Source organism: Lagopus leucura, unplaced genomic scaffold, assembly GCF_019238085.1.
Source record: "Lagopus leucura isolate 7727_CA_CO unplaced genomic scaffold, USGS_WTPT01 Super-Scaffold_702, whole genome shotgun sequence".
NCBI lineage: Eukaryota > Metazoa > Chordata > Aves > Galliformes > Phasianidae > Lagopus > Lagopus leucura.
This window is the reverse complement of record NW_024962254.1, coordinates 750,943-773,357: the sequence shown is the minus strand read 5'-3', so window position 1 is coordinate 773,357 and position 22,415 is coordinate 750,943. Positions and strand designations below refer to the sequence as shown.

The 22,415-nt window shown below is 41.8% G+C and overlaps 1 protein-coding gene across 3 annotated transcripts in view; it reads right to left on the bottom strand.

Annotated features, from left to right (window-relative positions):
• Positions 1–22,409, bottom strand: part of ACER3 (alkaline ceramidase 3) — a 55,505-nt gene extending 33,096 nt beyond the window's left edge. The window contains exons 1-2 of one of the 3 annotated variants that reach the window (XM_042862481.1): positions 22,253–22,409; positions 4,235–4,345 (exon numbers count right to left, since the gene is read on the bottom strand). In XM_042862481.1, the coding sequence (XP_042718415.1) occupies positions 4,235–4,345; positions 22,253–22,355 (214 nt within the window). In that variant the 5' untranslated portion in view covers positions 22,356–22,409. Of the gene's footprint in view, positions 1–3,140; positions 3,184–4,234; positions 4,346–22,252 lie in introns of those variants that run through there. The other 2 variants (XM_042862483.1, XM_042862482.1) reach the window with 2 other exon arrangements.
• Between the last annotated feature and the right edge of the window lie 6 nt (positions 22,410–22,415).

Below are 22,415 nucleotides of genomic sequence, written 5' to 3'. Positions count from 1 at the left end.
TACTCCCACTGTACAGCTCTACCAGTGAACTCCAGCACAGCTGGGCCAGTTCCCAGACACCATAATGCAAGTGTCTGTGCTAGAGAATGGTTAGAACAGTCTGTGGCATGAGCCTGGCCTGTTCCAACTAGCACTTTTCCCCAGCAGTTGCCAGCACAGTCCAGCAGCCAGAAGAGCCCCAAGCTTGTGCCCAATAGGATATTTGTATGCAGTCTCCCTCTTTTGGAGGCTGAGATAAACAGGGGGACCGTTCCACATTGCTTGGCTTCAGCATGCAGGAACATTCCCAAGCACATCTGATTCACAAACACAGCCTCTGCAGCATCTCTGTGGCTCTTAGATTAAAAATAAGGGAATTAATTTGGGGTGAAGGGCTTCTAACAACTCTTATTGCAGATACAGAGTTTCAGGGGAGACAGAAATATATATATTTAAATCAAGACCCGTCTAGAACATAAAACATTTGGAAATCACATTTCCCCATAAGAAGAGGAAATGTCATGTGGTAAAACCCAATAAAATACCACAGCATCAAAATGAGCCACCCAAAACCAACTGCTTCGAGGTAATGACACTCTGATCTCTTCTACCTGCTTGATGAGAAGCAAAATGCTAAAGCGATTGCTTAAGAATAATCTTAGTAACTTTAGACTGACTGATAAATAGTTCTCACTAAAAATCTTATCCTTTTTCTATTGAGTTCATTGAAAATATGCCCTTCGAGCTGAAGCGCAGCAGAAACAAAGGCTGAGAACAGTGTGCTGCATCTCAAAACACTTGTTGTAAAGTGCAACCCAGTTTTGGCACCAGTATGAACAAGGAATTTATTTAAATAGTTATTCAGAAATCCCCATTCTTGTCGAGCCAAGTTGGGATCTTAGCACGTATGTGAAACGAACAGTCCTCCCCTAATTCAACGTGCACTGGGTTCAAAGAGGAAATAGATGTCAGCAGCAGAAATTATAGGGTATAAAGTAAAGCACTGAACACAGCGTGGTGAAACAAAGGACCTGACAATCAGCTGAATGTCTGGAAGCATCCAAAAGGAGCAGCTGATCTGGATCAAAATAACGTCTAGAAACAACACTTACATTCTCAAATGCTAACAGATTTCATTGCAACGTCCGCTTTGACAGCTGTCTATTAGCTTCTTGTAAAATATCAGTAATGATTCAACATAACTAACTGAAGTGCCCCCTTCCCACCCCCATATCTTCAGAGCAGAACTGTGAAAGACTTTCTACTTTGACAAAACAACCCATTGACAGCAGAGCTCCTAACTGGTGGTGTTTTCAATGAAGCATAATGCCTCAAGTGAAACCAGCACTTCTGTGTTACATTCAACGCTCCTTTATGGATTAAGTCTATATTTGTGATAAATTAGTGACAGAATGAAATCTGTTCATAAATAAAACCATTTTCAGGAAAAGTGCTCTCTGGCACTTTCTAACACAAAGACATTTCTGTACACCTACTCTCTCTGTGTCAGTATGTTTTTCATTCAGTCACATGCGGAGATAGAATGCCAATGTTCCTGGCACGTTTCAACTGCATTTAAAATTCTGCTTCTCTTCTCATTTGCTGCTTTTTTTCTTCTGTAGTAGAACAGATGTTAAGAGGCTTGTGATTCCACACCATTCTGCTCTTGTTTTTCCACCAAGAAATGATAAAGCTGTCTACGTTCTTTCACATCTCCCAACTGCTGCAAAACAGCCCAGCATTATGAATAGTGAAATGGAGACAAAACAGAAGAGAAACATACTGGGTCACACACAATGACCTGTAATGTGAGGTTCTAACATAAGAAATGAAAGTCGAGTCATGCAAGCATTATCACTGCAGACAGCATTCAAAGACTTCTCCCCAGTCACAGATGAGCCCAGCTGGAAGTCAGGACTGCCCTGCAGCAATGCTGCCAAGTATGCAGGCTGAGTTCCCCTTCATGAACACCAGAAACAGCAAGAAAATGGAAGTCTATGGTGTTTATTATGAACGAAGACAGACTCTTTTACCACATTAACTGGTATATGATAAATGCCAGTTCAGAGCTGGAAATCCCTCTAGCAGTCTTGGTGTGACATGCTGATGTTCTGGTCAAACAATGGCACAATTTGTCCATCATGAAGCAGCTACAATACATAGCAAATAGTGAGACTCAATGCAGTTTGACCATTTTTCAGTTTAGAAGGAATCTTTTAGAAGGAACTAATCTGTCAGGAATACTTTGATTCAAAAACAAAGGAAGAGTCAACTTTAGCAAAGCTGAAGGAAGGGAAGCCCCCCAGGGAGACCTGGACAGGCTTGAAATGTGGACCTGTGGGATTCAAATAGGGTTTAGCAAAGCTAAGTGCACGGTGCTGCACTTGGGTCCAGGCAATCTCAGGTATGTGCATGGACTGGGAAAAGAACTCACTGAGAGCAGCCCTGTGGAGAAGGACTTAAGGGTGTTGGTAGAGGAAAAGCTGCATATGAGCCAGCAGTGTGTGCCTGCAGCCAAGAAGGCCATCAGTATCCTGGGCTGCATCAACTGAGGGGTAGCAGCAGGGTGAGGGAGGGGATTGTCCCTCTCTGCCCTTGTGAGGCCCCATCTGGAGTACTGCATCCAGGTCTGGGGCATCTAGCACAAGGAGGATGCAGAGCTGTTAGGAGCGGGTCCAGAGCAGGGCCATGAAGGTGCTCAGAGGGCTGAAGCACCTCTCCTATGAAGAAAGGCTGAAGGAATTAGGCTTGTTCAGCCTAGAGAAGACAAGACTTTGAGGAGATTTCAGTGTGGCCTTCCAGTACATGAAGGGAGCTTATAAACAGGGAGGAAATTGACTTCTTTGACTCATCTTGACTGCTACCAATGGGACAAGGGTCTGATACCAATGGGACAAGGAGGAATGGTTTTAAAGTAAAATGGGGGAGATTTAGATTAGATGGTAGGAAAAAATTCTTTACTCGGAGTGCGGTAAGGCCCTGGCACTGCTGCCCAGAGAGATGTGGGGGCCCCATCCCTGAAGATGCTCAAGGCCAGGCTGGATGAAACCCTGGGCAGCCTGAGCTGGTGGGGGCAACCAGACCATGGCAGTGGCTGAAACTCAATGATCACTAAGGTCCCTTTCAAACCAAGTCATTCTAGGATTCAAATGCTTACACACATTTTCGTTTTCTCTCTGGCCTTCAGAAGCTCCTTCCACCAAAGTATTTTAAACTGAGACAAAAAAAAAAAAAAAAATCACTCAATTTTTACTCAAAACTCCAGAACACCTCCATATGGCTATTTGGAAAGTTATCAGGAGCTTCCACGGCTGCCTATATTTCACACGTATTAGCAAAGCTGAACTAGGTCTCCAAGTAGCTGAAAAACCCTGAGTTGTACCTTGTGCATGTAACAGCTTCACTGGCATCACAAATACACTTAGCATATGGTTGTCTGCTTTCTGACAATGTTTATCTAAATACATATGCATGCCAGTTTTAAATGTAACATTTACAATAAACAAGTGTCTTAGCACTGAGAAGAGTGGGAAAGTCAGCCTCCCCAGAGAAGGGAGCTACAGCAAACAGATTTGTGAAATCCACTTCTAGAGACCCTACTGCCAAGTCTGAATGGTCTTAACATCTTTTCTCAGAAGGAATGCGATTAGTAGCTACATAACTGAAAACTTAAAGGAATACGTTTATTTTCTGTATTTTGTTATTACAGGAAGAAACAGACTGCAGTGAAGTCCACTGATACACCAAGGTCTCTTATTTTCTCTTCCGTCCCTGCAGAACTTCCCAAATACAACAGCAGTTAGGTTGTTGGGGCCAAACAAGAATTGAAAGCCAATTCCAACTCGTGAAAGAATGCTCTTTCAATTCCTCTAAAATCTTGCCTGTTTCTATGGAATACAAATACTATTTAAAAAGAACAAAAAGCACACTAATATGCCATTAAGCTTTTGAAAATAGCACCACAAGAGAGGCTTTCCGCATGAAAACCTCACAGTTATTTAATACACCCTAATTTCATGCTCTTGGTTGCGGTTGGACTCGATGATCTTTAAGGTCTTTTCCAACCTTAGCAATTCTATGACTCTATGATTCTAAACAGTATTTTCCTGTAAACATAAACCTCAATGTGGTTGAGCTGTTATAGTTTCACACACAGTATTTGGATTCCACGACTTGGTTTATTAATATTTGGATATTGTTCACTGTTCTTTTCTTATAAAGGCAGCCAGAAGCACAAATTAACATTTACACATACCTGTAAGACATAAATATGCAGCTAAATACCGCTTTTCAAGGCCATCTTTATAGGTCCGAATCGCACCATAGATTGGAGGTAGAATGAAAATCAGGTTACTCACTGTGTTCCCTGTAGGACAGAAGCAAAAGCAGGGATTTAGCATTGGATACTACACACTTTCAATATACAAAGCTGCTTCAACAGTATCACCCAGGAAGCTGCATCTTTTTGAAACTGTCTTCTGCTTAAACATAACACACACAGTTAAATTCTGGCGCAGCACAGTTCACCATTTGAAGACTGTTTTCACTCTGCTGCCACTTTCCATAGTAAGAGAATACTAAATTAGCTGAAGAGGTTGGCTTAGATGATGATAGGGTTCCTTGATTGCATGGAACATGAATTCAAACCCAAGTCCTTCAGGAGATAAAGCCAGGTATTCTACGAGCTGTCTGTTTTCTCTTCTGCCCTCACAGTTCTCCCCATTACGCTCCCATCTGATCCTTAAGGTCACTGAGTGACTCATTCCTAAATTAACCAGTTCAATCTCTACTATTTGTGTGCAATCACTACATCACAAATCACAACATGATCAAAGATTGCAAGAAGGTTCGAAAAGGAACAGCAAAGGGTTAAGAGCAAGAGGAAAATAAGAATAGCAAAAAAGTTAGAAGCCACTAACGATCAGCATGAGAGGCAACTGTCAAAGCTTATCAAAAGCTGGAGCTTCAGCAAGACGTTGCTGCTCTCCATCCCTCCTGCTGAAGCTGGGATGCAACACAAAGGAATGACACATGTGCTGCAGAGATCAGAGACAGGATGAACAAGCACAGAGCCCAGCTCTCATACCAGGGGGCAGGACAGCCTTTCCAGCACTGGGAAGATGAAGAAACCTTCCCTCTTCTTTTCTTTCTTATGACTACTTAGCCATCCTCATTTAGACATGTTTTCAAACTGTCCTGGCCATTGGAAAATGCACAACGAAACGGTGAGAAGTACAAGTGAAGTAAAAGGAAATAGCACATTTCTCAGCAGAGAGGATTCAGATTTTGAGCCCAACCACAAATCAAAGTTTCAAGGAGAAAGGTTTTGCAATGGGAATGAAATGACATGCAAGTTAGGCAAGAGCAGACAGAAAAGAAGGCAGAACCTTGCTCACATAAATTAAGCTGCAAAATTCCACATGCCATCAGTTAAATGCAGATAGCCAAAATGTAAAGTCTGATTTCCAAAGATCTCAATAGCCACAGGCACAACGTATGAAGATAATGAGAGGCCACAAATCAAAACAGCTCTGCAAATACACACTAGCTTGAACCAATATAACAGGCCTTTTGGATGCCTCATATCCCTGGGGAATCATTAACCTATCAGCATGTTCCTACAGTGACACAGGAGACCAGGTTTGGAAGAAACCTGCTGAAAATGCAGCACTATGTGGTACATCACCATCACCATTACCCACAAATCAGGCAGAGATGTCATCTAGCCTCAGAAAATAGAGCAAAGGTTATACAGACTGGATAGCAAAACTCCTGCTTTCCGAAGGAGCTGTCAAATAGATCCATCTAACAAAGATGTCGTTAGAATTGATGTAAATATCACTGTTAAAGGTCACTTTATGATGAAATTGTCAAAAACCTGGCAAACATTCAAATATGCAAGTGCTGAATAAAAGAAATACCACATTGTTTATCCATAGATGGGAAGGCACGTGACCTTCAAAGCCATCTGCAGTAGGATAACAAACTGCTAATGGATACAGGAAGACAGAAAAGAGATTCTTCCGTAGGAAAACAAAGGCTCCAACACTTCCTGTAAAGTTATAATCACATTAAATTATTGAAAATTTATGAGCATTTAATTTTAAGACCATCCTGCTGCGATAGGAAATGCTGCAGACCTAATGTAGCCGTAAATTCCTGACACTCCTCGTGGGCAGTTTTTGGCCCATATTATTCAGAATGTTTACAGCATGGATTAAGCAAGCCTATTTGGGAAACACTTATTGAAAATTGTGCTGTTTTGTTTTTAAATAAAGGGAATAGGAGCAGGGGAGCAGTGGAGTTCTATAGCACGCTGCTGGCAAAATTACTTATTTCAAGAACCAAAACAAGGCAGTTATTCAACATAGTGTCCCCAGGAGTGTGGATTTCATAAAAGTCGTGTTCTTTTTTTCAGGATTATCCTCGTATAGAAGAGCTCACCCATTCATTAAAAAGGATTTTTACTAATTCCCTCAAAAGTGGCAGTGGGACATGCACAGAAATTAGCAGACAATCCCAAAAAAGAAAAAGATGACAAGTAATTGCAGCCCCATTGCTCGGAAGGTAATTAACAAAGGACTGACTGAAACAAGTTTTAAAGGAAACAGATACTGAAGTTGGAAATGGGAAAGTTATACTGTAAATATACACATAAAACCAGGCTCCACAAACACAGCATGGGAGATGCCATGGATAAAAGGGAGCTATGTGAAATAAAGGATAAGAGTGACAAATGAATAAATAGATAATAAACTAAGCTTAAATAAATGCATCCTAGCAGGTAGAAAATATCTTCCAAATGAGGAGGAATCATTTATGAGTTACTTCCCAATAGTAACAGGCTGTCTGCTGCTCTAGGGTGAAGCTCAGTCAGCTCCAACACTGGAGTGATGCAATATGGTGGCCTACAACCATGAAGATTTGACCTGGTACCAAGTATAATAGAAGTTTAACTTCTAACCATGTTAACTGGCAGACTGGATGACAAACCTTGCCAAATTTCTTAAGTGTTTTCAAGACTGTTATAACAAAGCGTTGTTTCAGAGGATGATTTTATTCCTTGGGAGAACACCATACTGTACCAAAACAAAATCAGATCATCACTTCAACAAGCCTTTGTCTCCAGGAAGGACAGCTCTACTTGTGTTTCACCACAGCTGCACTCTATTATACAAACAGAGCAGCAAAACTGACTGGTCTTTTTTTTCCCCCTATGCATGTACAGTCATCTTTGGACCGTTAAAAATATACTTATGGTATCATAAATGCATGAAGATCTGTACAGAGACTGAAATTACATGGTTAGTGGTTTACACCAAAGTTACAAACAAAACTTCAAGAGGAAATAGCATTTACAGGCAAACATGGGCGCAATATACTCTTATCTGAAGGGTTTGGTATAGCTAAGGTACACAAACCTGAAGGACCCTACTTTCATAAGCTTTCAGTTTTCCCCAAGATGCAGTCACTTCTATGTTAGAAAGTTATTTCTACAATAAACGTGGATGAGAAGTTACAAGGATAAACCATGTGAAGTTGCAAATACGTCAAGCACGGTCAGAAAAAATACTTTGCAGGATGCAGGAACATAGCACAAAGAGAGAAAATAGGAATGTTTTCATTGCAGGAAGAGAAGTGGTATTTAAAAAGAAGCCAAAATTATCATTTTCTGCTTTTGGCAAGGTGACCTAACACGGTTTACAGTGTTAAGAGATCCTTTCTCCTGTGTTTGTACATAGAATAAGTTAAGGTTTACCAACTGTAAGGACCTTTTCAAATGTTAAGACGTTTGCCTTTCTGCTCTCCATCTGGCTGTCTCACACTCAAAGGAAGACTTTTGAATTCAGTATGGTTTCTGCAAGACTCAAACCAACAACAAAAATAACCATTACCTTCAGATAGCGAAGAACAACATGATTTTTTTCCAGCTTAAGATGTCAGCTAGCTATTAAAAGCTTCTAAGAATCATGATATTCATTACAGGCTTTCAACCTACCCTTAAAATCAACAGCAGCTCACTGTGAAACACAAGAAAGGGAAGTAGCTCCTGCGTTCTCAAATATACACACCTAGCTCCTGTAAAGTCAATGTGTCTTGTGTGATTAGAAAACAAACAAGATTTTGAGGCGAAAATGATCTATTCCATTGTGTGCACGTCACGCTGCACAGCACAATTTTAGAGCAGCACCTGGATCACATAGCTGCTCCTTTTTTCCCATTAACGGATAAAAAAACAAAGATAACTTTAAAAAAACCAAAGCCTGTCAGATGGCCTCATGATATATTCAGAACTTGAATCATCCTTTTAGCTGCTTTCAGATACAATTTCTATCTCACAGTTTTTGTTCTCGGAAGCATCTCAAGCAGCTCTGGTGCAAAGCGTGGCTCTTTATCTGAGGGCACAACCACCTACCATGGAAATATCCTCTCCTTATGAAAGGATGGATTCTCTTCATGGAAGGATTTCTAGAGATGGGAAACCAAAGAAACTCAGAGATCAACAGTGTAAGAATGGCATAAGAAGAGTAGACCCAGCTGCAGCAGGTGAGATGAGACAAAAAATGACAAAAAGGTGTTGAAATCTGAATTCCAAACTGGAGAAGTAGGCAGCCTAACGACTTAAACACAACGGAGGATTCTAGAATATCTCCTTACCAGAATCTCAGTCAAACCCAATATGGGAGTCCTTGCTAAGACAGAAGTGCTTCACAGCTCACCTACCACGGCATCGTAAGCAATCAGCAAAGGAATTAATTTGAAGAAAATCCAGTAAGCTTCCATACAGTACATGCTGTATATTGTCAGTGAATAATAACTAACTCAGAGCCCAGAAGATGTTTGCATCACTGACTTTCCAAAATCCAGCATTTCATAATTGCTGAGAAAACCCAACTACACAGGATCAGCTGGTTTGGCTACTACCTTCAATCTGGAACTGCTTTCACTTAAGTTAGCACTAGGAGGGCCGTCTAGCAATTAGATTTCAACTTCCACCAGCCATTTTTAATATCTTCCACTTCAAAGTCCACAATAACTGCACTCCAGAGCATCAGGAAATGAAAACTCCTGTCTCCGTTTGATATTTCAGAAGGACCTTGAGGGGAGAAAAGCGAGTCATCCTGACGGGAATTCTGCCAGTAGGTGATTACTGAGCTCCCTACTTGCTAATGTGCATGAAAGATCGATGTCAGCTTCCTGTTATTCAGAGAAGCACAACCCAGTGACTCCAGGCTGGAGCACCAGACCAATCCTGACCTTAAAGAAAAGGAGAAGGTACTTTTTAAATGACTGATTCCTACCTCTTGCAATTCAGGTCTCCTTTGCATATGCTAAGGAAGTCTTGATGTCCTTTACATGGACATTAACTGAAGCTACTACTTGTGGCAATTCAGCTGCAACTTACATTAGTCATCACAGTCCAAATAACAACATGGGAAAAACACTGAAGGAAACAAATAGCAATGTGACTACTGAACTGTATAAGCTGCGTATGAAAACTTACTCAAGAACCACGAGAATTGGTCCAGATGCAATACAATCTAATGGGTTATTACAGGGACTGATCTCCCTAAGCTGTTCCTTTTTTTTTGTTTGTTTGTTTTTTGAATTTAGAAACCTAAAGACCAGGCTATTATAAATAGTAAGAATTTTAACATTTAAAGGTCGGTAGAACACCACAGGAAACTGTGATAGATTAAGCAGATTGGAAAGGAATACTGTATTAATCCAGCTATGCATAGGTTTAGGCAAATAAGAAACGTACCTTAGTGTAATACTATGGGAAAATCTGAGAGGGACAAGTGAGAAGGGGCTCAGGTAAGAGCAACCAGGAGTACTACAAAGGAAAACAGGTGGCCAGCTAGGAGGTTTTGTGCTTGAAGTCAGCATCCCAGACCTGTGCTTTGACCTCTCTTGGCTGCTGCTGCCTTGCTGGGTCTTCAGTTCGCTGGATCCTTAAATATACACTGGTATCCTTCAAACAAAACTGCACAGGTAAACCACTCCAGCGATTCAGTGGATCAGGGAGGGGTAATGAGGTAATTTCAAGGAAAAAAAAAAAAAATAGATTAATTATTAACAACGCAATTTGATTTTTATCTCCAGTGCTTTTATGAGCAGTTCCAACATGCTGCATCAAGCAAGAAGTGCTGACTTACAGCTTTATGCATCTCATATCCCAGCAGCAGAACTCATCCCTTGGCATTCAGTGTACCCACTCAGCCAATATTTCTGTAGATGCTTCTACTCCGATTACAGTATTGCATGACACGTTTGTGTTCTTCAAAACAACCAACGTGTAGAAGGTAATTAGAAGAGAAAGCTCTCAGTGCTGCTGACTAACAGAGCTGGCGTGAGCAAGCTCAGTTTGAACACCCACACTGTACGGGTATTTTCTAATGCACAGCCCTCTCCTTGGTATGTCTCCTTACAGCTTCTGAATTGCTCTGGGTTACAATTAAGTTATCCTTTTCCTGACTCTCACCTCTATGAAAATCGCTTTGCTACTGTGTAATAAAAACACTAAAAAATCAGAACCTAACAGGAGACTGTTCCAGCACTGATCTTATTCCTTATGTTGCTCTAAAAATAAAATAAATGCGTGAAAGCAAATTTTAAAATAACTCCATACATTTCTTCATTAGAAACTGATAGCTGCACAACCATGTAAAATAATGCAGATTTCAACTTAGATGGTGAAACATCCATTGTTGGACTAAGCAGCTTTTGCTTTTCCCTCTCAAAAGCAAAAAAAATACTCATTACCTATTTAGTTTCTATTACTGCTGTGTCTGAACCACCCCAGTCTTCTGTGTATTTATCCTTAATACCCCTGCGAGGGGAAGACAGGTTAAAGAGAGTATGCCCAGCCACTCTACTACCCTTACCTAGCACAATAACTGACTTACCCACATCACCTCTTCTAATTATAGTTTCAAAGTATGCAAGAGCAAGAACTGTAGTTCTTTAGTTACCAGTTCTTACAGCATTTAGCATAATGGAGTTCTCCTCCTACTGGAACTCTTAAAGAAGATAACAAAATGAAGGAAAAGCACATGACAGCCCCACACGTGGATGTGTGGTTCTTCTGAGGGTGTGAGTTGAGAGCACGAAGGACAGGGGATGTTCTCAGCATCTCCTATGTATGGGATGAAACCAGCTGTGGAAAGAGCATCTGCCCAGGACATCAACATGATATCTTACTTCAGGATTCCAGAGCAGAGGTGGTCCTTCTGTCACTTCAAGGGCACTTTTTCCAGGGATAGAAGGGAGATACTCAGCAGGGCTGCTGTGGGCTTGGACTGTCCTCCTTTCTCTGTAGTTCCTCACTACTGAAGGCCAGTTTTGATAATTATCTTCCTATGGCTTTAACCATGCCTATCACATCCAAGCACGCCTACAATACAAGGTATTCTGAAGCATCAATAAATATTTTTGGGGTCCAGAGGAGAGTATTATACTAAATGTAACAGTATTTGAGAACGAAACAGAAATGCCAGAATATATCCTTGACCATTTTCTTGAGTCTGCAAGAAGTCTGAACAAACAAGACAGTGAACACCTCCTTACCACTGTACTTTATTTCCAATCCAAGGCATCCACAACTAACTAGACTTCATTTTCATTACCAGTAGCTGATATGCCATCTTTGAACATTGTTTTTCTGGAATATAGGAAAAGAAAGCATTATTTCCCTGATAAATGCACACCTAAGACACAAGCAGACCAATCAGTTGGAAGTATACCTGGAAGGATTTTGCAGGTAAATCTGAAGTTAAAACAGTTAACACAGACACATCATTTGCAATATCAATCTAGAAAGCACACTGAAAGCAAGTACCTACATCTGGAAAATGCAATCAAAGTGTAAAGAGATTAGGCTGAGATGATGTAAAGTTTGAATATTACATGTGATAAGCTCATTGCTGAAGGGCAGATTTGCTGCCACTACAGCCTTTACTGGAAACAAAATAAAACCTATTTGAAATGTTATTTTAAGACAAACTGATGTCAGACTGCCAAGAAGCTACCAAGAAAGGCACGCTTACTCTCGAGCCAATGTTAAAACTGAAGTGATTATGATGATGTTTGTTACAGAGATCATCCATTCAATTTGATTTTCATCATACTTAACTCCTTCTTGTTCACCTTTCCTCTCCTACACTGGGATCGGTGTACTGGCTTCATGCTCAGTGCCTGCACCAACTCCTCTAAGCCTGAGACTCTATGAGCACAGAAGCACAGCTTCTGGCAGCTGACATTGAGTTAGCAGAGTACATCCAGCTCAGCATCCTCTACCCTTACTCCAGATGCCGTGCCTTGAGGCACAGTATCCTATGGGAATGGACTCAGAGGCTTTGGCACCTCCTTCCCAGGCACTGTGCAGTGAAGCATGAGAGCTCAGCATCTCTGAAAGGTGAGCAGCAGAGAATAACATGAATCAGTGCTTTTTTCAAGATACCTGCAGCACTAACTTTAGAAAGCTTTCATCAAAATCCAAACCCTCTTGCTTTCCTGCCTTCCTGACTTTCATTATGGATTTCTCATGGGTGTCCAGAATGATAAAGCTACAAGTCTCTCCTACTGATGATTCATCTCACATGGATGATAAGAAAATGAAAGGGAGGATGGGGTGTGATAAATGTAAAACAGAGCACACTGAGATGATGAACCAGTAGCAAACACAGCCTGAATCAGACACACATCAGCCACCACAATACCACTTGATGACTTTTTCTCTCTCATCAGCAAACCAACAGAAACCTCCATCCAGAATTAACTGCCATTTTTTCTTGCAGCACCACCTTAAGAACCGTATGGCTGCCAACAAAATGATCACAGAATCACAGAATAATCACGGTTGGAAAAGACATTCAAGATCATCCAGTCCAACCATCCACCTATCACCAATAGTACTCACTAAACGATGCCCCTCAATACAACATCCAAACCTGCTGTAGGGAACCTGCTTTGGCAGGGGGGTTGGACTCAATGATCTCTGGAGGTCCCTTCCAACCCCTACAATTCTGTGATTCTGTATGAGATAAAGAAAATAATGAAAAAACCAGCAACCATCTGACCTCTGAAATGACTGACTCTTATTACTCTTACTCACTTCTAAACATCCAACTTTACTTCTTTTAGGTTTTTTTCTTCTAAGTATGTCACCTTTAAAGTCTTTCTAACAGTTTGTAATTCAGGTGACAATCTCCTGCAAGGACTTCTGTACCTCATTCACTAACCCAACATTTGAAGGCTGTGTCTTCTCCTGGTCTGCTATTTGTAACTCCTTTTACTTGTCATTTCAACGCAACTTGCATGTTCTCACTGGAAAAATTAAAGTAGTTGCCTATTAGCCCACAAATGTTGGCAAAAGCTATTTATTAAGTTCTTTACTGTGAGAGTGGTGAGGTGCTGGAACAGCTGCCCAGAGAGGCTGTGGATGCCCCATCCCTGGAGGTGTTCAATGCCAGGCTGGATGGGGCCCTGGGCAGCCTGGGCTGCTATGAAATGTGGAGGTTGGTGGCCCTGCAAGTGGCAGGGGGTTGGAGATTCATGATTCCTGAGGTCCCTTCCAATCCTGGCCATTCTATGATTCTATCTATGTGAAAATGAAGATTCTTCTCCATAAAGACAGTAAGTTTGAAGTCTAAATTCAACAATCTCACAATCTAAACCAAATATGGGAAGAGAGAATGCAGTGCATTGAAGATTAAAGCTTTGCACACCGTCTTTGTTTAATACAGTAGCTGCAAAGAAACAATTCATATGTTAGCTGGAAGACATTTGGGCAGGAAGAAGATCTACTGTGCAAAGATAAGCAAACTGAACACAAAATGAACCAAGTTCCCAGCACAACTGCTGGCTCAAAGACTGACAGAGGAAACTTTTAGAGGACAGCTCTGAGACAAATGTAGAAGTACAGTAAAAATGGAAGAAAATATAAATTAACACAAAAGACATATGGAAATCACTGTGGGAGAGTTCAAGGACAAAACAACAAAAAGAATAGAAGACCTCACAACGGGATATGTTTAGGAAAAGGAAACATTTCTCTACAGCCTGCAACAGAAAAGAGGAAAAAATACAGGCAAATTTAAGTATGATGGACTCAATTTTAGCATTTGAGTGTTGTGCTCCCATTGGACATCGTATGGAAGACAGTATCACAGGAAGATAAACTTGGGCCTTAAAAGAATTAACAGCCATCAAGTCCCAAATGCCTGAGTGAAAAACAACTGTGATATCACAGACCACAAAGCCATAGCAGCTTGGTTAAGTGAAGGAAAACAACATCTGCTGGATGATTTCACTGCCCTGCCACACTTCTCTGCTACTTCCCAAAGCATCTACGCAATCCAAATGAGCTGATTCTTCTTAGAGCCAACAGTCACCATTTCCAAAGAGCCACAAGCAATATAAACCAGCAGTTCTCACCTGGTTTTCACTCTGCTGCTTCTGAAGAAAGTTATGATCTCCCACATTATGCAGCTAGCTGCAGCTTTATGGAGAGCCATTTGCAGAAGCCTGACCTGCAGGTAACAGTAGGCCATGAACACAAGCACCTTGCTTTTGCTCTCTTTCTAAGCTTCTGTTACCAAATCAAAAGTTGGTAGAAAAACCTTTTGCTTCTCCAGACTGCTCTCCCCTTCTATTCATTTCCACAGCTGTAAAAACAACTTGGGGGGGGGGGGGGGAGGAAAAAAGACATTGTTTTTTTACTCATGAGCAAAATATCGCCCAGAGCAACTTTGACATATATAAATCTTTATTTATAAATCAACAAGAACCTGAAAAGAACTGTGCCCTATGGGAGGAATGTGCCCTGGCCCGCTGCAGTCCAGAGCCAGCATAGACCTGGCTGTCCTTAACAGCACAGCAATGCTGGAAACTGCTTCAGAGCAAAGCCAGGTCTGCAGATAGTATTTCACAAAGAAGATATGCAAGTAATTCTTCAAGGATCCCTGTGCTTCCTCATGGTAAGGTCAAAAGACCCATTAGAGGGGATGGGAGCAGCATGCTTTCCAGCTGGGAGGCAAACCGTGGTCCAAACAGACAAATGGCTCTGACTTGGGAGCATGGAAATACGTGATGAAGAAATGACAGTGGACAGAATTACTTTGTCCCAGGATCATCAGTGCTCCAGGCTATTATTAATGCTTAACTATCTTACAACAGCACTACAGTCTCCTTCCACTACTATTCTCCTTTTGGTCTAATACTTGATCTGATTTCTGGATGCTGGATCTTGTCCAAATGAAGGCCCCTATCCAATTGCAATTAGCAATTACTGAAAATCCAGCCTACAGGGCAGTAGTATCTTGAGCTTTCACTGCAAATAATGAGCTCATTAAGGCACTGTATAAGTAAGAGAGCTTCCAAGGTCATGCTTTATGACCATAAGGTTGATATACTGAAATCCTACTAGCTGGAAACCACACAAGTCATGCACAGACATCCACTGCCATACACCCCAAGTCACAGGGAAGCAAATGTGAAGGAAGATATTGAGAGGAAAGAAGGGTTGGTGTAAATTACACATTGTGTCCCAGATACCCACACCTGGTGCAAACCTGCAGGTAGAGGCAGATGTCCAGCTCACCCTCAGCATTGTCTTTCTCTAATTCCGCTTGTCTACTTTCCTGCCTAAAGCAGAGCAAACCTTGTCTTCTCCTCAAACCCAAAAGTCAGATCTCAAACTGAAAGCCTGAAAGTTGCCCAGCTGACAAGAACTTGTGGTGGTTCATCTTCACCAGCTCCTCTGGTTAAAGAGAATCAATAGCACAGTGTTGCTTGGACCAGGCTGCAAGGGAAAATAACTTCTTGCTCACACAGCCAGCTGGAGATCCTTTAAGAGATGCCTGTATCACTGCTAGGTCACTCCAAGGACACTACATTCTGAAAACAAATCGAACCAAGGAATAACATCTCCCCAGCAAAACCAATGACAATAAAAAAAATGATACAATAAACTAACGCCCCAGGACACAGCTGGAAAGCAAAATTGCTGCTGGACATTAATCTCAATTTGGAAAATAATTTTTGGAATTTCCCTCAGGAAAGATGTGCAGTGTAGAAGGCAGGTTGAGTCACCAGTTGGAAAGGTCAAGAAATGGAGAGAAGCATCAGATGGTTGGGGGGGGCAGAGCACCAAGGGTGCCTCTCTGCCACCAGAAATGAATGAATGAGAGCTGCTACCTCCCAGGCTGCAGACACACTGGTTCCCTTTAAAGAAATAAATAAGCCTGGTCAAGATACTTTACAGCACTGAGGGACATGGTTTAGCAGGCATGGTGGTGATGGATTGACCGTTGGTCCAGATGATCTCAGAGGTCTTGGCCAACCTTAATGATAATTTTATGACCTGTGTGAGCTAGCACAAGAAACCTGAGTATTTACACTCAGTTTTTCAGATGCACAAAAAGATCTGTGCCCAAATTGTCAAACCTAAATGCTGCCCGTAAAATCACTGCAACCCTACCCAGAGCTTGCCTGTCTGGGATACTGAGATACTCAGATCTGTCAGTGGTAAAAAAGATCAGTGCAAAACCAGTGCTTCTGTTTTCTGAGCTCTAATATTGTCTAGAAATTTCTTTTTACCTGACACTTTCCTGACTTCCTTGTAATGCTTCCAAAACTACCAAAACAGTCAAGCGCCTCCAATTCATGCAGCAGCTTTTCTTCTCTGCTAATGGACTGAAAAATGGCTGTAATTAATGAGGCAGGCATGAAGAGTTGCACCGATAGAAAACTCAAAGCCAAAGGTAGGTAGCTTTGACTCGAGAACTGTTTGCAGCTGGACTCACTCCCAGCATTTTACGCGTTATTATTTGATATGTACTTTGAACTAAAAACTCTTTTTGCATTTTTTAACCTCTCACGATCTGTGAACCTTCCTGTGACCCTCTTTATGCCACTGAGAAAGTGAGAGAATGGCCAAATAGTGCTTGCAGGCACTGCAGGACAAAATGACCATATACCACTTAACTCCTGGGCTTGCAAACAACACCGAGTTCCTCTGAACATTTTTGCAGTGATTAATATTATTCTTTTGTTTAGAAAACATCTTCCCCACTGTTCTACAGAAGGCTCCAGCAAATATGGAAAACGCATTACAGAAACAGCAGTTTCAAAAATAAAAGACAAACTCCAAACAGACTGAAGACGTTTTTGTTTTTCAGCTGGGACAGCTGTCACTAAAGGCTCATTTACAGGCATTCAGAACTCAGCAGTGTTCCTTTACCATAATTCATTTTACATTAACCTTCCCATGCTTAGCTAATAATACATACTCTGCAGATTCATACCATGCAGTTCATAAGTTTCTCTGCTTCAGCCTGCATGTAGCAGAACTGAACTGTACAAATGCCACTGCTCTGTTACCATGTGGAGTGGCAGATGTCCAAATGCCAGCTGTACAAGTACCGAATGCGAAGCACTAATTATAGAGTAATTAAATGCTTTGTTAAACCGTATTTAAGGCTTTTATTGTCATTTACTAGCTATACAACACACACGAGTTTTAAGCACATCCACAAGGTGAGGGATAGAAGAGAACAAGTTCACTGGGCAAGCCTGGATTTTCCTGAAGCTTTTTACCATGCCTTTTAATGAAAGCTGTAAAAGTTAAGCTATCATGAGACGACAGGTAGAGGAGCATCAAGGATCAGAGACCCACACACAGAAAAGGAAAAATTATAAATCAGAGCAAGGCTACAAGATTATCTTCCAGCTGTAGCATAACCATATACAAACTAGGAAGAGAAATAAAAATAACACAGCAGTATTTGCCACTGACCAAAAGTTACTTGCAAGCAGAGACAGCTGTCTGCCTAACGAGCTTCCTTCTGCAATATCCCTCTTCGAATAAAGAGACCCTTCTATCAACTTCCTTTTGTCCACAGCATGAAAAACCAAGTGAGAAGTGTTCGTGCTGAAAAGCATCCCGCAGCTCCACACTGCTCTGTAAACTCCACCTGACATTACAGCCACCATCAATTAGTTTAATTTTCCCTTACCTTTTCATCTCTCCCGCCCCCTAAGTTGAGGGAGCTCCCTGAAGGAACCTGATAAGTTTAAAGAGGAAATGTGTGATGCGGCTTCCTGCAATCAGGTCATTAAAGCTGCACGTCCAAATCCCTTTCAGTCTTGAAGGCTGCAGGGCTGTGACACTGTCTTCTTTTTACACAGCACTTTAGAAATCATTGCTTTCATGATGCCTTTAAATAATTCAGCTGCAGCCAGGCAGCTGGGCTGATCACACCCAATTAATCCTCATGATTCTTCCTTCACCTGCCACTTCATGATAGAAAGGACAGAGCTCTTGAAGCCAGACAGTTTGGCTTTATTTCACTTCATTTCTTTCTTTATTTTCACTCACACAGCAATATCAAGCTTTTCAGCCTCTGGCAAAGGAAGCAAAATAAAGCAGGATGTTCGAGAGGAACAGGTGAGAGTATATACATAGCAGTCAAAATCCAACATCCAAGATGTTTTCCCAACTTGAAGTACATTAAGCAAACTGATAGGTTCCAAAGTAATGACTCCCATGCAAAATACAGATACAGGTGTATTTGTTGACAGCTCAATTTTTTTTTTTTTAAGGCTTGCTCAAAGAAAGCACAGGTATTTTTGTGTTAGTTTCCAACAGAGAATTCTCTGATAGTAGTATCTATGTGAACGAAATCTCTTGTATCTAACAACACAGGTAACAGCCAACTCACCTCTACCTCTCATCTAGATGAAAAATAGGAAGGATTTCAGAAACACTAGCAGAAGTGGCTCTAATCACAGAGTTGATTTGGAAGGGACCTTTGAGGCCATCTGGTCCTTTGCCACGAACAGGGACACCTACAGCTCGATCAGGTGCTCAGAGCCCAGCCCTGCCTGACCTGAATCGTAAGCAGACCAAAACAATGTCTCCTCTGCCCCCCTCACCTCCAACCTCCCCAAATATTGGTTCTATAAGGAAAGAACAGCTCAAGAAATACGGTAAACAAGCATTCAATGAAAACAAAAGGTAATAAAAGCGTATTTTCTTAAATGAAGGTGGCAGAACATAGCGACACAGGATCAGAGGCCAAGAAAGAAACAATCTGACAACAGTTCCTTGGAAACCTGAAGCTGCTTTCAAGATGCTTGCCACGGTCTGTGCATGAGTTTACTCCACCTGAAAGCAGTTCTGTTGTAGGCCATGTGCATTACTCACAGACAACAGCACAAGGCCTTATTCCACACAGAAACACCACTGAAGTTTGATCAGAACTGAAACCAAACACTGAGTTGGTACCAACAACAGATTCTTCTTCTGACAGAGAATCATAAACCCTTTGGAACCACAGCACAGAAATTACGAAGATCAGTTATATCCACTTTTCAAAGCCTACAAGACACGTGCTTCCCAGAGTATGGATGCAAGGTCACAGTACTTATCATACAAGTGTTCCAATCAAAACAGAGCCCAAGAACTGAATGCTATATGGCTTAAACTCACCTGAATCATCACCCCTGTGGAAACAAGGAATAAACTGTAACAACACGACTTACATTTGACCTTGTTCTGTTTGTTTGGGTGGGAGGGTGGTGATGGCGGTGGTCTTATTTCGCTTCTGTTGGTACACAAAAGCCCAGATAATTCAGCATACACACACTGGGAGGTAGAAAGGATTAGTTCTAAAGAAATGCACCTGTACTGCTTGCCCTCTAGCTCATGAGAATTAATCCAAAACTCCAAGGAACACTGACTGAATTTCTACACCACACAATAGATGCATCAGTGAGGGATGCGAGAGTCATTTCAGCATCAAACACAGGCTGGTAAAGTAATTATCTTCATCTACTTCTCCATTTCAATCAGTTTAATATTATTTAGTTAGTCATCCACCTACACAAGGAAGGAAAACTGGCTAGATGCAAACTGAAAGGCACGAAAAAAACAATTTTCCTTAGTTAAAGCACGAGTCTTTGAATGCAAGTCCTTGTATTTGGGGCATACGAAGGCACTGCAAACTTGACATGCTAAATAAACAAAACAAAACAACAAACAACACTCTGCACCACATTACCTTCACACCTCTGAACAGGTACAGCTGATGAACTGCCATTGCTTGCTGTTTCTTTAAGAAGTGAATAGCAAAGAACTGCTTCTGGAACACAACTGGTAGCAATTTCTACTAAAATTAGTGTATAAAAATAAATTGCTAAATGGCACTAGGAATTAATTTGCCAAACAAGCTTTCAGTTTGGCTCTTTGCACACTTCAGAAACCTGAAGAAAACATAATATTTGATTTGGACCCATCAGTATCCTTCAACTTTGGGTCTTCAATGATTTCTTACGAATTAATTACAATAAATGTTTAATGAAAATATTTTAAATACACCACCAGCTTAACTGAGTGGTACCACGTCAGCCAGAAGTCCAAAAGTGATTTTCACTATTCAGTAAGGTAAGACGAAGTAACAGAGCTTTAAATATAATAAACTGCAACATCACAAATTACCACAGTGAGAACGGGGAGAGACGCAAGAAAAATATTTTTGTACTTTCTGGTTTCTTTGCTCTCTGAATTTGAGTTTTTGTTTAATTGCTTTTCTTGCTGAGCTTGGTCCATTTAAGTGCTGTAGCTTACAGCACAGCTTTTATATGCAGTTGTTTCAGCACAACTGACCAACAAACTGCGGTCTCCAACACTAAAACCATAAGGAGAGATCAAACCTTCTGTAATTAATCCCTTTTTACTTTTGCCCCTGAACACACACCTTTAATCTCATCTTCTTTGTCTAATCTAGAAGCAGATGAAAACTATCAGTTCACACACCCAACAGTGCAGGGGTTACTTCAAAATTTACATGCTAGCCAAATCTACTTTCACATGGTGAAGTACCAACTTCCTCTTCCCCATGCAGATTATCTCTCAAACCAATTTCTGCCAAGAGGAAAACACAAAAATACATACTCTGCAAAACTGTCACTCTATTTAAGAACTCCTACGTTTGTCCCACTTTAGAGTATTAAGCCCTCTCTTAGCAGCCTCTTTTCAGCCATAAATCTACACCCCAACATCCCTATTCCTCTCAGTTTCTATGCCATCTGTGCTCATGTTATTCACTCTTTCCCATTCCCACACTCTGAAAACCTCAACAATAAATAACAACTATTTCTTTTGGTCCTCCACCCATGTCAGTGTTTGTCACCCAGTCACAACCCTGGAGGTACACCCAGAACCTTCACTCTCCTGCATGCCACACTCTTCCAAAGTGCTGCTGAAGCATCCCAGCTATGCAAAAGGCCCTCTCAGGCTTCCCACTCCAAGCATTTCAGGGTAGAAGAGCCTGTTCAGTTTTCGAACTACTTTCCTACAGTTTTAAGACTTCAAAAGCACTCTCATCAAATGGACATGAAAGCCTTTGTAGGACAGGGCATCTGTCAGGTGGCCATACAAAATTTCTACATCATTTGAAGCCACAGAACACAAAAATACGTAATTTTTCAACAACACATTAGAGACAGGACTTGATTCTTTACTCCCTACCACAGCATACAGCATCTCAAACTCTCTGAACCCAACAAGCCTGTTGGATGACTGCATAGTTCAAACGCCTTCCCTCCGAAATACACTGGAATACATTTAAATTCCTGACTGCTGCTGAAGAATAGAGTTTTGAGGTCCACACAGTGACCTGTCCTCTTGCTGCTCCTCATAGCTATGCCAACAGGTGAGGCCCAGCTGCTATAAAGCACCTCGAGCAACTGGGCAACCCAAGATCAGGCAGCTGAAGATGCCAGCTCTGTATGAGGATACCCACTGCTGGCTGTGGACCTGTAGCGCTCTGGGAAGGCTTCCTTCTTTGGTTATCCACGCACTGCTGCAAGAACACCTTTAATGCAATGGCAAAACCCTTCAAACCCTTCACAACCTTCAGGCACCTTTTTGCTGCTTGGGCACAGCCAAAAGGGCAGAGTCTGGGCAGAAGGGACCACAAGATGATACACTGGAGAAACGGCCTTCCTTCAGGCAGGGATCGGGGGGGGGGGGGAAAGGGACAAGCAAACACCTCAGGGATTTGGGGGAAAGGACCCATTCTCACCCACCGGGCTGGCGGAGGAGTAAGCCTATTCCCCACCCCACACCATTTGCTTCCCTTAGGATCACGAAGGAAGGGGAATCCCCCTGCCCTCGGGCACAGCGTGTGCGGTTGGGGGGCCCTCACAACACCCGCGGAGGAGCACGAAGGAAGGGGGGAAGGAGGGGAAGCCCGGCTCCACTCACAGAACTCGGCGATGTGGTAGGAGACGGCGTAATTCTCCTCGCACCACTCCAAGGTGGAGGTCGGAGGGCCCCAGTAACCCTCCCGGTCAACGGCCGGAGCCATCGCGGCGCGCCGGCTTTAGGCCACAGCGGAGCAAAAAGGGAAAAAAAAAAAAAAAAAAAA